This window comes from Solanum pennellii, chromosome 9 (genome assembly GCF_001406875.1).
Source record: "Solanum pennellii chromosome 9, SPENNV200".
NCBI lineage: Eukaryota > Viridiplantae > Streptophyta > Magnoliopsida > Solanales > Solanaceae > Solanum > Solanum pennellii.
This window is the reverse complement of record NC_028645.1, coordinates 78418752-78435991: the sequence shown is the minus strand read 5'-3', so window position 1 is coordinate 78435991 and position 17240 is coordinate 78418752. Positions and strand designations below refer to the sequence as shown.

Below are 17240 nucleotides of genomic sequence, written 5' to 3'. Positions count from 1 at the left end.
TATATATATATATATATATATATATCGAAAGACATTAATTAAATATCAACACAAAACAAGGTCAAAGTAGAAATGACCTTTTCAAATTTTATTTATATGCTTATTATTTTTTTTCTTAAAATTATTTTCTTTTTCTCCAAATTACTATTATATATTTATGATTTAATCAAATTCAGATTTGTGTTTGAATATGTGATACACGGTATGATTTCAAGTGAACATTTGAACATGTGATTTGAGATTTTGATTTGAAATTCCAAATTCAAAAACAAAGAACACATCGTTCAAGATTACAAATTTTCAAAATATAAATATCAAGTCATGATTTCATTTCACTCGATATTTATCGCCATGTCTAAATGAAGGGATCATTTGTCTAAATAATTAGAGAAGATCTAACTGGGCTGATTTTCCTTTACAAGCCCATTTTCTTGTCCAGCCCAAGCCCAATTAGAACCCCTATTCGTGCCCAAAAATTTCTGGAGAAATTAACGACTACTGAAGTTTCTACCTCACCGGCGAAAGTTGCAGCTAGGCGTAGACGAGCAGCCATGGCGGAGGCGAACCAGAATACGAACCCGAATCCGGCCCCTAGCGGCGGCGAAGTTCCACCGAATGTGACTATTTACATCAACAACCTCAATGAAAAAATTAAGCTTGAAGGTACTCCGTACTTGACTCGAATGTTTATGCAGAACATTATCTTCGTGTTTCACTGTTTGTAAAATGTGTTGTATATATTGATGGTGATTAAATTGTAGAGCTGAAGAAATCGATGCACGCTGTGTTCTCACAGTTTGGTAAGATACTGGAGGTTTTAGCATTCAAAACCCTAAAGCATAAAGGACAGGCGTGGGTAGTGTTTGAGGAAGTTTCTTCTGCTAGCAATGCACTTCGCCAGATGCAGGGTTTTCCTTTCTATGATAAGCCTATGGTACTCATTTCCATTGTTTTTGTATTCTTCACTACTGGATTCTGGCTTGTTACTGTTGCAATATGTTTACTGCAATTTCTACTTCATTGACACAAAATATATTCAGCTTTACTATCAATCCATCAACCCTCTCAAACTATCGAGGTTCAGCTATATGTAGGTTTATATTGATTGGTTTATCGTAATTTAGTATTTTTATGCTGGCTGTGAATCCCCTTAATCTCCATGCTTCGTCTTTATATGGACTTGGTACTGGATATGGTGCCTGAACATAGGTGGAGCTAAAGAAAATTAAGTTTATTTTCCTGAAAATATTAATGATCTGTAGGAAAGGTATCATAACCATATTTGTTCGATTAGTGATCCTAGAACATATTAATTGCTCAAGCATTTAGGCATCTTACCTATGCTAATTAGAGAATACTATTATTCATAGTCAAACTTAGTGCTCCCACTGGTTGAATTTATGTGACACAATTTGACTCAAAACTAAGTTAAGAAGGAAATGAAGACTTATGAAACTTATAGACTTAAATATGCCAAAACATTTGTGTCACTGTAAGACTTCTGAAACTTTTAGTCTTAAACATGTCATATCAATTTTGTGTCTCTATAAAGTTGTTATCAAGAGTGAATGGGAGAATTTGTTATCACACTGTCTGTCTTTGGGGATGTGATGGATATCAGAAGTAAAGCTGTTAGGACTTAGGAGTAAGGATGAGTGTTCTTGAGGTCTTCAAACCAGTAGCCCTATATGGAAAGAAGAACTGAACTGCTTTTGACATTTTTATTTAAGCAAACTACTAGAGAGCTTAATTGAAGAGATATGTTCAATGATGATTCATATAGTCAATTGCAACTTCCTTGGGATTGGATTCTTTTCAAAACCCCAATACATGTTGTATGCATTACTAGAATAGCATGATAAAAATCAAAGACTATATCCAACTTGAAGCAATCTTGATTGTTCCCTCATTGCTTCTCAAAGGAGTTGGAGCATGTTTGTCGTAATCCAGCAAACAACTATACAAAATTTATCAAGCATAGAATGTTGTCTCAATCCTAAATTACTTGGGATTGGCTACGCGTGTCCTTTACATTTCCGCTTTATTTAAGTTTCTAATAACTTAAATAATTTGTTTTTGAAGGATAGTTTGGTTAAAACTAGATCTTTTGTATAATACAATTATCCTATACTGACATACAAATCTCGACCAGACCAAGGAACTCCTTATAATCACCAAACCTATCATGCTTGTGATTCAAGATATTTGATATGTTAGTGTGATTGACTGATAAGGGCACATTAGTTAGTTCATTGGCTAATGACATGAGGCTAAGATCCGGCATGACCAAGTGGCAAGATTAGCGGTTCTTAGTCTCGTTATTTGGAGGTAGATGGAGGAGATATAGAAACCACGTTGACTCATAAGATTCTATATTTAATAGCACCAGAATATTATTATAGTTAGCCTTCTCTCCCATGAATTCTCCGTCCAACCAAATTGGATCTGCCTTTGCAAGTCTTTCTGCAGTTTCTGCAAAGTGTATTTAGAACTTATGATGAGATGACCTAAGGTAGAAAACTCGATGGGTTAGGACAACCCATTTTGTGTTACCAATCCCAGTGAAACTCCCATTACAGGTCTATTAATGGAGGAGTAACATCAGCAACTAAAGCTTATCCCCAATTTGTTGAGTATTATCTATAAAGTTGCTTTGTTGTGTTATATCCTTGCTAAGTCCCAATTGATTATGTGAGCTTATAGGTCTTTTTGGAGACAAGTTTTCTCTTTTTATTTTTAGTCGACCTTGTTCCTTTTAGCACATTCTGTCATTGTAGTGTAATATCCATGGACCATAGGTAAGATGTCTATACAGGACATACATAATCAATCCTCGATATGCGTTACTTGCATCCTCAGTCAGATGTCTTCGGTTTTGTTCTTCTGTAATATTCATGTATGTATTGGTCCATAGATGGAAGAATGGAGTCAGCATAGATAATTGCAGTCATAAGCTGCTCCATTGTTTCAATAAACAACTGTATCTCCTGGTCTCAGAGATTGGTTAAGATAATCCTTGTCAAAGATATTCTGACCTGGAAATCCAAATGAGTATATTCTGAAATGTACATGCTGCTTTAGCATAATGTGAGCTGTGACTTTGCAAATTGTACTTCTTTTAGACTTTAGTTTCAATTGTGTAGTAGATGCATATTTCTCATCTTCACCTGAATTAACTTCTTTAGTTCAATTATGTCTTAAAAATGTCATTTTGATTCCTACTGTTATATGTTTTATTGTACTATAGATTGGTTACATAGTTTTTTGACACACATATATGTATATCAGAGAATACAATATGCAAAGACGAAATCTGATGTTGTAGCAAAAGCTGATGGTACTTTTGTTCCCCGAGAAAAAAGAAAGAGGCACGAGGATAAAGGTAAGTTCTTTCATTTGAAAATTTTCTAGTTCCACTATTCGTTTGAATCCCTAGAGAAGGCTGGACTATACATCTAAGACATGTCATTTGATAAAGTTTGCTACATACTGTTTGCTATAAGCTACATATAATAATGGGGAGACAAATTTTACCCGTCAACTTCTGTACTTGTGATTAGCTCCCCCCCCCCCTCTCTCCCCTTTCCTACAACCCAACCACACCCCTAAATAAAAAAGTAGTGAAAGTACAATTTCTTGACTATTGCAATATTTTTAGCTATTCATTTACTGTGATCCAGCAGGGAGAAAGAAAAAGGACCAGCAAGATGCTAATCAAGCTGGAATGGGCCGGAATCCTGCATATGCTGGTGCTTATGGTGCAGCACCTCCTGTAAGCATTTTCCCTTCTTTTCAGAAACTTTGTTGAGTTTCCTGTTTTCTGCGTCATATATATTGAATTAATGGGATTGTATCATCTCTTTTCCTGTCACCACTCTATACGAAGTTTATCAGGTGATGTGATTTTGATTTCGTTTTGAAAGATGTAATCTGATTTCCTAAAGCACACAACACATTTCTTGGGGTGAAATGAAAACGGGAGCAATACTTGAAAGTGCTCCATGGTGCATGGATAGTGGAAGTTACGTAGTTGGGAGTTAGAAGTTTGTTGCTGGGTTCTTGATTAGTTTGTGATTTGTCTCTCATTTTGGTGAAATCTTGATGTATTGAGTTACACCCTTCTAATGCATAGAGGTTTAAAATGTAGTCCATTAGTGCTTACTTGTGATTTTCTTAGATGCTTTTACCAGAAACTTCCTCAAATGTAATTGTTTCCCCTTCTCCACTTGTTGCAGTTCTCACAAATACCATACATGGGTGGAGCTAAAGCTGCAGTACCGGAGGCTCCTGCTCCGCCAAATAGCATATTGTTTGTGCAGAATCTTCCTCATCAGTCTACTCCAATGATGCTACAAATGCTCTTCTGCCAATATCCAGGCTTTAAGGAAGTTAGGATGGTTGAGGCAAAGCCTGGAATTGCTTTCATAGAATATGGAGATGAGATGCAATCGACTGTTGCCATGCAGGCCCTGCAAGGCTTCAAAATTACCGCCGACAATCCCATGTTGATTACATATGCAAAGAAGTAGATAAGACTATATTTTAGCTGCTGTCTGTAGAATTAAAACATTAACTTTCACTAGGATTTGAGTGTTGCAATTTTAAGCTTTATGATCCTTGGATATCTAAGTTTAGCCTTGTATTTGCTGTGTACTAGCACCTTGTAATTTTGATGTGCTTCTATAGACCATTTCAAAGAAGTGTCAGTCTCATTTAAACATTATTTGGTGGAGAACAAACAATCTCTTTGCCTCTAGAGTCTACATTGTTGAAGTATTCAGAATCCACTTGTTTGATACCTTCAAGTTCGCATCATATAAGGTTCAATCTTTGATATAGTACTCTCTCTTACTTCTAATTTAAATTATGTTTTTTCAAGATGCTAATGTGACGTTAAATATAATATAGTAGTAAAAAAAAAGAATGTTTAGGGCGTTAATAAGAGTTCTATTTTTCTTGAATTTTCATTTTTACAGCCCATTTTTCAAACCCGACCCGTTAAAATTCGGACTTTGTCCAAACCCTTTCCCGCTTTTCCCCAACATTCGCAGCAACGATTCTCCAAACTTTTTAAAATCAAAATCTAAAACTCTTCTTCTTCTTCTTCAGTTAACTTAAAAGCAAATTCAATTCACCTTTACCCTATTTTTGTTCAACTCAATTATGCTGCACGAACTCTTACTTGCCCTGTTGGGTTACACCGGAGATCTCATCATCGACGTTAGAGAACAACAAGAACAATCGGGGGCCCAAGTTCCTTTATCACCAGATGCACCCATTTCTCAACAACCCACTTTTAAGCTTGCTCCTGATGTCTCCTTCGTTCAACCCAGTGAAAGGTTTGAAATTTATTGTCTTTCCGGTAATGTAATTCATTTTTAGTCATGTTTATGAGATTTGTAACCTCAGTAGATGATGTGAGTATCCATCTTAAAGCTTGCCCTTGATTGCTATTTCATCCAATCCCCGCTGAAAGGTTTGCTATTTGTTGTGATTTCGGTCTTGCGCTTTCAAAAAAAAAAATCTACTTTTTTTAAAAAATAAAATTGGTGGTAAGCAATATGTAAAGGAACCATAGTGTTAGAGAACCCCAAATGATTGATTTTGCAATAAAACTAGTCTAGATGGAGGGAAATGTAGTGAGGATTCATATAGCTAGCCGGAACTAGTTTAATTGAGTTCGGAGTAGTTTTTTTTTTTTTTTTTTGTATATATGGAAATAATTAATTTCCGTTTGATGGTTTAAATATATAGTACTTCACTATGTTAGGAAGTATCTGCATATCTAGTTAAGTAATACTATGTGTTTTTCTTGTTTAGTTCATAAAATTGTTCTGAAAAAATCTTGGGTTGTGAAGTCTAGGTGCTTCTTGTTATTTTGGTTTTAGGTGCAGCAATGTCTTTGAGAGGATTATTGCTTTAGGGAAAAAATTATTTCCTTTTTTATGGAATATATGGAATCTTGGTGTATTTTTAGACTGCCTTTTCTGCTTATCTAGCTAAAAGTATGCTGCATTTTTCATTTAAGCATAAAATGCTCCTATGAGAGACACTAGGGCCTTTGATATACGAAGTTTATAATTATTTGGCTGTAATGTGTTGTGATTTTGGGTTTGGGTGCAGGGATGTCATTGAGAGGATTATTACTCTAGGATTTTACTACAGGGAGCTAGATCGCTTTGCAGCCAAGTCGCGTAATTTAAGTTGGATTAGGTCCCCCAATGAGTCACCTCTGTTGAGGACATCCCAACTATTGAAAGGAAAAGCATCAAAGCAGAGTCTGTACAGGAGGGCCATTGCGAATGGTATTGTTGAGGTGTTGTCAGTTTATAGGTCTGCTGTTCTCCACATTGAGCAAAAGTTACTATCTGATGCACTGCCTATCGTGGCAACACTTACTCAAGGCCTCAATAAGGTGAGCCGTCTGTTTCCTCTATGTAATAGACTTTGCTTTTGTTCTTTGCTTATGATCACATTATTGATGACTATATGTCTTCTGTGAAAAGAGGCTAGCAGAAGCAGAAATGTAGACCATCACTTTAATACATTGTCATGGAATTCTTAGTTTGAATCATAGACCCCTATGAGGGTTGTTCTTTTTCATTTGCTTAAATTTCTACATAAAAACTGGCCTAAGAAATTGTTAGATTAGCTGGTCACTTTGGCTGTATCGAGTCTTCTCTTGCATGTTTCTTCTGGGACAATAGCTCCATGTTCTTTATCCTAGTCAATCGTAAGCGAGCTTGGCTGATTTTAGAGTTTCTGTTTTCCTTTTTCTTTTTGTAGCTCATCTCTTCTTCCTGAACCTGCATTTCTCTGCTTTTTCACTATTTTTTTATTAGTTCTTGATGTGGCACTTATTTTGCTCTGATCAAGGCTTGATGGTGCTTCCTCAAGTTTCATATTATCCTTGTACCCATGTTTTTCCAGTACATTCAATGACCTTGTGTTTGTTCCTTAAATGACTTGCTAACATATCTTATTTTAGTTCTTCGTTCTTTTGCCTCCTCTGTTTGAGTTGATTCTAGAGATTGAACGTGATAACATTTATGGAGGGAAACTTCTCAACCTTTTACACAAACGTTGCCACTGTGGGGTTCCTGAATTACAGACATGCATTCAGAGGTGAGCATTTAAAAACAGGAAAAGGTCATATTTGTCCCTCTACTATTGAAAAAGTTTGAATATTGCCCTCCCTCGTATATCAGTTTATATGTGCCCTTAATATTATACCATCTGTCCATAGATGCCCTTAATGTCATAAAAGAGGCTCAAATTTGCCAGTCCTCTGTTAAGCCCATCCATTTTAGCCAAAATGACAATTCACCACACCAACACCTTCACCATATATACCATCACCATAAACATAAACCATCTACACACCAACACATTCCTTTTTTTTTGTTTCATGATAATTTGAAGTTTGAAATGTAAATAAATATTACAGATTATCTTGGTATTTTAAAAGTCATTCTTCAAAACAAATATCAACTCATGAAATGATATTTCCAAAGTATGTATAAGATTTGAACTAAGAGTTAAACAAGCATAAGAAAAATAAAAACGCCTCCTTATGTACTGCCAAATGGGTGATTATAAGAACAGAATTCATACATAGGCATAGCAAAACACATATCTAGGAGTTAAGTAATATCACATTATCAACATAGATCCATAACAATAAACTTCAAGACTAGCTTAACATTTGTAAACACAATTATGAGTAGGTTGTATGTGATTACTCAAAATCTATTTTCTAACTGTGCTGCCTCCTTTTCTTTTATTGGGTGTAAATCTGCATGCAACAGAAATTCAATTCAAATATTGTACACTAATGTGAAACTTGAAATTTTAAATGATCCAGTGTGATGGCAAATTTTACAACCATTTGCTTTAGCATATTCTGAGTTAGTAGTATGTAAAGAAAGGTTAATATAGTAAGTTGGAGGTGATGATACATCTGATAAAGGTGTTGGTGACTTTTGGTAGTGGTGGAAGAAGAAGGGTCGGTTTGGTGCGTCTTTTGCTAAAATGGATGGGGTTAGTGGAGAAAGGATAAATTTGAGCCAATTTAAAACATTAAGGGCATATATGGACCAAAAGTATAACATTAAGGGCATATACGGATTGATAGTATAAAGAAAGGCAATATTTATCCTTTTTCAATAGTAGAGGGGCAAATATTACCCTTTTCCCTTTAAAAACTTTATCACATTTTTTTGCCGTCTTGGCTGTTTTTCTGTTTCTTTTTTCGTGGATTATCTATTTGTCATGGTTGTTGCCATACTTCACAAAAGTTGCTTACAAGTCCAGTTTTTGAATACCATGCTAGTAGTGGTTGTACAATTGCCATTTTCTTTCTGATAAGGCATGCAGACGTCTTCACAGAAAACCACACCTACAGATGGGGCATTTTGCGAGAAATTTAAATTGATATCATTAGTCAAGTGACTCAAGTCTTGGTCCTTTACTAGCACTTATGTTAATGTGTGCATCTGACCTGCCCCTTTCTAGTGCCTGTATTGGTTTATCTTCCTGTCTAACTCCGCTCCCCTTCCAAAACATTCCAAATTAAAAGTATAGTTGGAGTGGCGTAGTGTTATTAATTCCACTTTTTTATATTGTTGATATCACTATAATGGAGGTAAGTTATCACTCATCACTGTTTTCTGTATCCTCAAGAACTGATGCGGGAAAGGATTTCTGTCTAGATAAGTCATTCTTCTTAACTTCATCTTTTTCCGAGTATTATCAAGAACTTCATGACCAATATATGATCAAAGATAAGAGAGTTGAATGTGGGTAATGATGCTTTTGATAAATTGGTCATTTGGAAGTGGAAAATTGAGAAAACTTATTCTCTTTGAAAGTTGATTGAGTTTTACTAGTCTCAGGATTTTTTTTCAAAATACTGCCTTATAATTTTACATATGCACTTTTTTTCTTCTGTTATTGAGGATGCAAATGTTTACCCTCCCTGCAAGAATGTAGCCATCCATTGGATTTTTCTTCTTACTATATAATTTGACCAAGTTGGAAAAGAACTATTAGTGGAATCAGAAACTGCAAACTCTATACTGGTATCTCTGCTAGTACTGTAGCTAATGGATAAAAATAACAATTGTTCTCCGCTTTACACGTGTTTCCTTTTCTTTTTCTTTAAGCATAGGCTTCTATGGCATGGGCATCAGGTCATGTACAATCAGCTTGCTTCTTGGGTGGTTTATGGAATTCTTCATGATCCATATAAAGAATTCTACATCAGCAGGTAAGCACTGAGATGGGCGTCCTTAATTCTATTTGATAATTTTAAGACTGTTGCACCATTTGGCATTTATCAAAAATTATCGATTAATAATATTAGTCCATTGTTTGTTGTGGATCGTTCAGTTAAGGGTGTATGATTGTGAGCTGTGTGTTTCAGTAGATCCCCCAACTTGTGTAGAACTTATCATACTATCTGGTACCTGAAATTTGCCTGGAGCAAGCACCTCATTCACAAGACTTCACCGTGCATATAGTAGAACACATTTGTTTTTCTGGAGTGACATGATTATATCAAGAAGTCACATGGATTGCTTCTCATCTTAGAAGGACCAAACATGTTAGTCAGTGTAGTCAGTCCACCTAACAATCATAATGGTGCATGATGGACATTCATTTTATGTCAGCAAAATGTCCTGTTACTTTTCAAACAGCCATACGTAACATATCTAAGTAAGTTGTGATTATGTTTTAGTCAGGATGACAAAGACTCTGAACAGGAATCAGCTTCAAATTTGCTTGAGAAAGTGACACGCTTGTCAGTTGCTGATACATCTTTAAATGATTGGCACCTGGGCTTCCATATTTCTTTGGTATGTTTTTCTTTTATGAAGTATTTCTTTGATATGTTTTGTGTTGTTCATTTTGTTGGTGCTATAATAGCAAGCACTCCCTCTGCTTCAAAATTGGTTTCCTACTTCTCTTATCAGTTTTACCAAAATTATGTCCACTTTCCTCAAGAGGAAGCTTTTCTCGCAAATTTACTCAATATTTTCCTTGAAAGTGGTATCGTTTTTACTGAGAAACTGGTCCAGATTCTCAAGAAGTTTATTGTATCTCCACTTCTGATTCCATTTCGTCTAAATAATAGTGGCCAGTAAAGATGGGATGAATGGAGTGTTTGTCTAAATTGTTTAGACATATCTGGAAAAAAAATTAATTTTCCTTTGCAAATCTATTGCATAATTGTTAGAAACAGTTTTCTGAATGAAGTTAGAAAGATGTTCTATTGCTCTGAAGAAAGGCGATAGGTGGGTTTAGACAAGAACAATAGGAATTTATCCTCTATATCACTCAATAAAGCAAGAGCTGACTATCAGGAAAAAAAAATCTTTTCCATCACCGGGATTAAAACTGATTTAACAATAAAATCGTTGCATCATCGATGAAATATGAGTCATTCTTCTCTCCGATCTTACTTTATCACGTTCCCTGTTACTTTTGGCCCTCTTATCCCGTGACCCTCCACCATTATGCATCCCCTTTCCCCCCTCTATGTCTGTCAGCTTCACATGGAATGGAGCAGCTTTTGCCGTCAACCTACTACCAAACATCATTTATGCTATTTGTATGCTCTCTCTCCATGCAGGATATGCTGCCAGAGTATATTACCATGCATGTCGTGGAATCCATTCTTTTTGCAGGAAAAGCTGTTAGGGTTCTTCGCAATCCAAGTCCTGGTTTTCAATTTAAGGATGGTTCATCTCATCAGCAAATACAAAGAGCATTTCAAAGGACCCAAGGATATACAATGACGATTTCTTTCCAGAATAACTCCTTGGATAAAATGTTAATTGGAGAAGATTTACTCCCACAAGCAGAGGCTGATAAGATTGAATCTATGCTTCAAGACTTAAAGGTTTCTATTCAATAAGCTTGATCAGTCTTTTAGATAGATGTGAATGATATAATCTTCTTTGGTACATGTATTCAAAGTTTGAACCTCTCTTAACCTGCTCTGATGAATATTTCCCTCCTGAAGCTAAGTTCAAATTCTATTTATTGTTTTTGCCTAAATTTTAAACTCTCTCTTTCATAGGAGTCGTCTGAATTCCACAAGAGATCATTCGAGAATGCCATTGACACAATTAAAGCAGTTGCAGCCAGTCATCTGTGGCAGGTGTAATTGCGTATAACCATTTTTTTCCTTGCTGCAGATGATGCACTTACACATGATTCCTATTTGCAGCTTGTTGTTGTGCGCGCCGATTTAAATGGGCACTTAAAGGCTCTTAAAGACTATTTTCTTTTGGAAAAGGGTGATTTCTTCCAGGTAAAGAGAACTGACTTCTACAACTCATGTTTCACTGCGGTGATAATGATATCCTGTTCTACTGATGATTGCTTTATTTATTAATTTTTCTTTTTTGGGGGGTGGGGGTGGGGTGGGTAGGCAGCTCAGAGTGAGTTGCATAATTCAATTAAAGATCAATTGAAGGGAACATTTTAGGCTTTTATACTAGTATTATGAATAATCTATGTGGCTACTGTTTTCATCTCCAAAGCCTAGGGTTTTTAAACCAAACTTAACACATGCTGAAGGTTCTTATGAAGGAAATATCAGTATAGATGATCTTGAAGATATTCTGGGAGATAATCTTTGTTATTGTATGATATAAACAAAATTCGTCCCTTGTGTGAAGTACATCATCTGCAAAACATAAACTACCTATGTATATTAATAGGTAGCAACTAAATTAGCAATTTCATCAGAAAATAAACTCACTCATGCTTGTGATTTTTTACCCCTATATTCTGTTGGTGGAAGGACATAGGCACTAATTGATGCATCATAAGTAGAGCTAAGTTTTTATGTCATGGTTGAGTTACATTTATCTTGCAATTGTCAAAAAAATATGTGAGAAACAAGTGTTCGTTGCTATGAATATGGCACAATGAGCTAGTACTATTCTAGTTGAGCGGGAAGCATTTTGTTCACATCTACATGAAGAGCATATGCTTTTTGAAAGCTGTTCCTGTAAATGATTTGTGCAAATAGAGTTTTTGCTCCTTCAGTAGTATTAACAAAAGGTATTGCTGACAGAGTTTCCTTGAGGAGAGTCGCCAGCTGATGCGTTTACCACCTCGCCAATCTACTGCAGAAGCTGATCTTATGGTCCCATTTCAACTAGTAGGTCTTTTACAGCTCAACAATGTTTATATTGAATATTGCCTTTATTATCATATTTTTCTATTGTTTGCATTAAGTCTTCCAAATTATAAAATACTCTTTTACATTTTACGTACTGGTTCTTTTCTTTTCTTGTCTGCCTCATTAAAAGGCTACTGATGTTGGTTGCGTGAAGATCAATTCATGATCTTGAAAAGTCCTGTTGAATGGTGATTAATGTGCTTAGGTCTTTGATAAGTTGTCTATAAGAAGGCTATTATGTTGTTTTTAAATGCTTTCATTAATTTTTGTTTATTTTCAACCAAATTTTGAGTGGAATGACAGAGGCATAATTTTTTGTCCATTTGCTTCTTCTTTGATCTTGGCATGGTCTTTGTCGTGGTTTTTAATCATTACAATCATCTTAGCCTTGAACTGCCTTGGTTACACTGCAGGCTGCTTTAAAGACTATTGGTGAAGAGGATAGATACTTTTCAAGGGTGTCTTTGCGGTAAGATCATGAATTGATTTTTCTTATATTTAAAATGTATTAACAATTCATATCACTTTTGCTTTTCCTAATGTTAGGATGCCATCATTTGGAGTCGCTCTGAAACCCTCACCAATTGATCAGCCCAAGGTAAAAGTGAACAAAGATGGAGACTCAGTGGGTCACCCAGATGCTTCCTTGGAGGTGTCCCTTGATGGATGGGATGGCATTTCCCTTGAATATTCTATTGATTGGCCATTACAGCTGTTTGTAACGCCGGAAGTTCTATCCAAGTAAGATTTACAGCTGCCATCAAATCTATTATCTTTTTTATTTCAAACATAGAAGAAGAAATCTTTTTCATCTTATTTGGAAAATATATTCTTGGTTATATGGTTTTTCTGGTGGCATAATGTCTTCACTGACTTTCAGAATATCTTCATTAGAACAACCCACGAGAATAAAATAAGGATATAACAGGAATGATATACTTGACATTGTTGTCGGCCAACACCTTTAGCAACTACTCTTTGTTATTGATTGGTATTTTGGTTTAGGTATCAAAGGATATTCCAGTATCTGCTCCGTCTTAAAAGGACACAAATGGAGTTGGAAAAATCATGGGCTTTTGCTATGCATCAAGATCATATTGATTTTGCTAAACTTCGAAGTGACTCTAGAAAGTCATCAGTGCCCCAGCATCGAAGGCAACGCCTTAGACCAATGTGGCATGTTAGAGAGCACATGGCCTTCTTGATCAGAAATCTTCAATTCTATATTCAGGTAATTTCCTGTAAGATATCTGTGAGCATTCTGTCAGTTATTATTGCTTAATAGACGGTCCAACTTTATTTAATCTAATGCTTGTTATGTGTAATAGATTTAATGCTAAAAGGCACTTTGGAATTTCGATGATCACATGAATATATGAGCTTTGATATATTAAACTAATCAGGCAGTTAGCTTCGTTCATGTTCATCAGCAGAAAATAGACTTTTGAAGTGCACAACTGGGCTTATTTTCATGGACCTGCATAGAGTTGAATATTGGAACTCTGTACTTTCACATGGGCTGTCTTATAGTGAATAATTATGATACCTTATAGCTTGCAAAAGCATATCTGAGGTTTTTAGTTCCTATATATGATATAAATGTCACAATTTGACATTTTTCAACATCATCTGAAAAAACTTTACTAATGCGTATGAAAGAACATGTCATAGTCCATCACCACTAGTGTTGTGATCCTATTTCTTAATCAGTAGTTGACGAAACATTCGCAGAAGGTCTCTGTTAGACAACCTTGAAAGTCTTGTTTCTTCATTGTCTTCCACGATAATGACTATGCAAAAACCTAGTTAACAAGTTTTATTTCCCAGGTGGATGTGATAGAATCTCAGTGGAACGTTTTGCAATCTCATATTCAGAATTCTCATGATTTCACGGAACTTGTGGGCTTTCATCAAGAGTAAGTAATTGAACATTTCAATGTGTATTATGCTGCCAGTAACTATTGAATAGTGATCGCAACCGCTGCTATTAGTGCCTTTCGGAATTTGAAATTTGTGTTATCTATCGAATGTTCTTCCCGAGTTCATACACTTTGCCTTATGCTTCTTATATTTTTGTCTTCCATTTAGGTGTATATTGCCAAATATTATCACTGTAATTAGTTGTTGAAACATGAACCTACTTTGATATCATATTGTAGAATTGGAGCTAATGGAATGTTGTTAATCATTATGAATCTGCACCCAAGGTGTGGCCTACTGGACAATGAATTGGGTTGAGAACCATAAGGTCTCACATTAATATCCCAGTATGGACAAAAACGCTAGGTATTTTCTTTCTCTCTTCCAGCCTTGGTGAACAGAGTTACACTACCTATTATTGGTGGGAAGTGGCAGGTATCCAGTAGAATTAGTGGAGATGCATGCAAGCTGACCTGGACACTACTGTTATAAAAAATTCTATGAATCTAAGTTGTAGACTTCTTGTTTACTGTTTCATCTGCGGGACATTCTATCTCAGATATAGGTTCTATCTGTTTTGAACTATTTTTTGCAATGTGACGACTGTTGCATAACCACTGTCGTAACCTTTTCACACTAAAGTAACTAACATAAGCAAAAAAATTTCTGCCTAATAAGTTAGAAGTGTATCACGATTTTTTTTCTTCCAGAGTTCATACACTTTGCGTTTTGCACCTTAAGTTCTCATCTTATTAACTTCTAGTAGTTTTTTCAGTAACCCTTATTTTTAACAGAAACAAGATTACTATATAGTTGCTAGTCATTTCTTGTGATTGTTGTGTGTTGTTTGATATAAAAGTTGATGGACATTGGCTGTTTTTCAGATACTTGGCTGCGCTAATTTCACAATCTTTCTTGGACATCGGTTCTGTCTCAAGAATTCTGGATGGAATCATGAAACTATGCTTGCAGTTCTGTTGGAAGATCGAAAATGACGAAAGCAATAGAACTACTAGTGAACTGGAGCACATAGCTGAGGTACTATTGAGTTGATTTATGCTTCTGGTGGTTTCATTTTCTCATGATAGCCAAGATTAACATGTTCAGATAAGATTGATGGCTGGTCCATTCAAATTCATCACTAAGAAGCAAGAACTTTCCATACACAAATTGGTCAAAACACTTTGCTCTTTGTAGTTTGTTCACTACCTCTGACATTCTTCATCTAAATACACTCTTAAATAGAAGCCAATCAAGCCCCAGAGCGTCTTTTGGTTGATGTCTTAGTCGCCTGTGTCATTATCTAACTTCTAACACTTGATTAACCCCCAACTCATCTGACTAATGAGTGCTGACAAAGATGTGATGGCAGCTTATTTTACTCATCATCAAAATTACTTCACGACGTAAAAATTAGTCTCCTGCACTAGATTATCAGTGGCTTTTGTTGTTGAAGAATTTATTACTTGCTAATGATGAAATCTTATATTCGGTACTTGAGTTTGATCTTTTTTTCTCTATGGTCGTTGATCTGTGTTTTGAATTATTTCTTGTATTTATTGACTGGTTCCTGCTGTAATACCTCATATTTTTGATGACTTCTCAGGAGTTCAACAAAAAATCAAACTCCCTATACACGATACTCCGAAGTAGCAGGCTTGCTGGGAGCCAGAGAGCTCCATTCCTTAGACAATTTCTTTTGAGACTAAACTTCAATTCCTTCTTTGAGGTAAATCTCTTCTGCAGTTACATGGAAAACATCATATTTCATTTGCTTATGTTATTTATATTACTTTATTCATCAACAGGCAACTGCAAGAGGGGTGCTCAATGTTGTCAACCCTCGCCCATCCGTATCTGTTCTGCAGTGACAATTTCTTCTTCTTAAAGCCACCCAATGTAATTTTGCTGTAAGCCTTCCTTTGTCTGCTAGTTTTTTCCCTCTTTTCCCAGTGTGCGCGTGTGCTTTTACATGCCTTTGTAAGTCGCCATGTCTAGAATTGACTTATAGTTGATTGATTATTTAAACGATTGCTGTAGCCTGTAAGCAGTAAGAGCATCTGCCACCTTTCCTTGCAATTTCAACTGGTGCCATCTAACATTTCATGTCCTTTTGTTTTTGCCAACTTAAGTGGTTTTCAATGACTACTGTTTTGGAGTTGGTTATGTGATGCTTTGTGTGTTCTTATAATCCATCAGGTGTTATCAAGGTTTACAACTTCAGATTATTCTGTCAAAAACTTTCAGAATTCAAAAACTGACTTAAAAGTAAGTTTGATCAACTTTAAGCCAAACCAAACACCTTCTAAGAGGATGAGGAGTTTCGATTAATTTAAAAGTTGATCAAACCTACTTTCAAGTCAATTTTTTATTTCTGAAAGTGTTTGACAAATATAAAAATAAGTTAGGAATTATTTGGTAAGATTAAAAATGGGAAACTTACATAAATGTGCTATAATAATAAAATATTTACCATTTATAGCAACAATATTTTTTTTTAACTTGATCGCTTTTAATTCATTTATAATACAATTTTAATACATATTACAAAGAACAATTTATTATTCACATATAATACAAGTTTTAATGATGGATAATACATTTATCACACATTTTAATACACTTGTAATACAATGTGACCATTTTTTACCAAACAAACACAATATATTTCAAAAACAATTATAATTCAAATATATTGCATAAATAATTCACTTTTAATACATATTACAGATTTATCACAGTATTGCTATAAATGGTAATAAACAAAAAATATCGCTAAAATCAGTAATTATTTTTTAAAATGTATTAATTTATGTAATTTTTTCATTAAAAATAATGTAAGATAAATTAAAAACTAAAAGTAGGCTCCTCTAATTATTTTTTTTTGACTTGCAAATTATTTAAATTTGACTTGTTATTTTTTATTTAAAATCTACTTTTTATTTTTTTACGCCAAATCTAAACATGTTTTAAATCCGATCCCATATTAATGATAAAATATTCCTAACAAACGCAATTCCGTACCTAGTAGACTTGATTTTGAAGTCAAACTCTTTTGGTTTAGATTTGAAAAACGTTTCTTATCTAACGACCAGAGAATACAACTTTCAACCCCTGGCTCTGT

General features: G+C 35.0%; 2 protein-coding genes across 2 annotated transcripts; both read left to right on the top strand.

Moving 5' to 3' along the window:
- The first annotated feature begins 402 nt into the window (after positions 1-402).
- On the top strand, positions 403-4802 carry LOC107029220 (U1 small nuclear ribonucleoprotein A). Its single transcript, XM_015230587.2, has 5 exons — positions 403-663; positions 762-934; positions 3289-3382; positions 3684-3772; positions 4236-4802. Exons 1-5 carry the CDS (start codon positions 552-554, stop codon positions 4527-4529), a joined length of 762 nt encoding a protein of 253 aa, XP_015086073.1. The 5' UTR covers positions 403-551; the 3' UTR covers positions 4530-4802.
- A 236-nt stretch (positions 4803-5038) lies between these two features.
- Positions 5039-16261, top strand: LOC107029419 (gamma-tubulin complex component 4). The gene is made up of 16 exons (XM_015230828.2): positions 5039-5339; positions 6124-6415; positions 6989-7125; positions 9170-9268; positions 9740-9857; positions 10634-10903; positions 11084-11164; positions 11234-11317; positions 12089-12175; positions 12610-12665; positions 12743-12937; positions 13202-13427; positions 14024-14112; positions 15001-15154; positions 15723-15845; positions 15925-16261. Exons 1-16 carry the CDS (start codon positions 5164-5166, stop codon positions 15985-15987), a joined length of 2250 nt encoding a protein of 749 aa, XP_015086314.1. The 5' UTR covers positions 5039-5163; the 3' UTR covers positions 15988-16261.
- Positions 16262-17240: the final 979 nt, after the last annotated feature.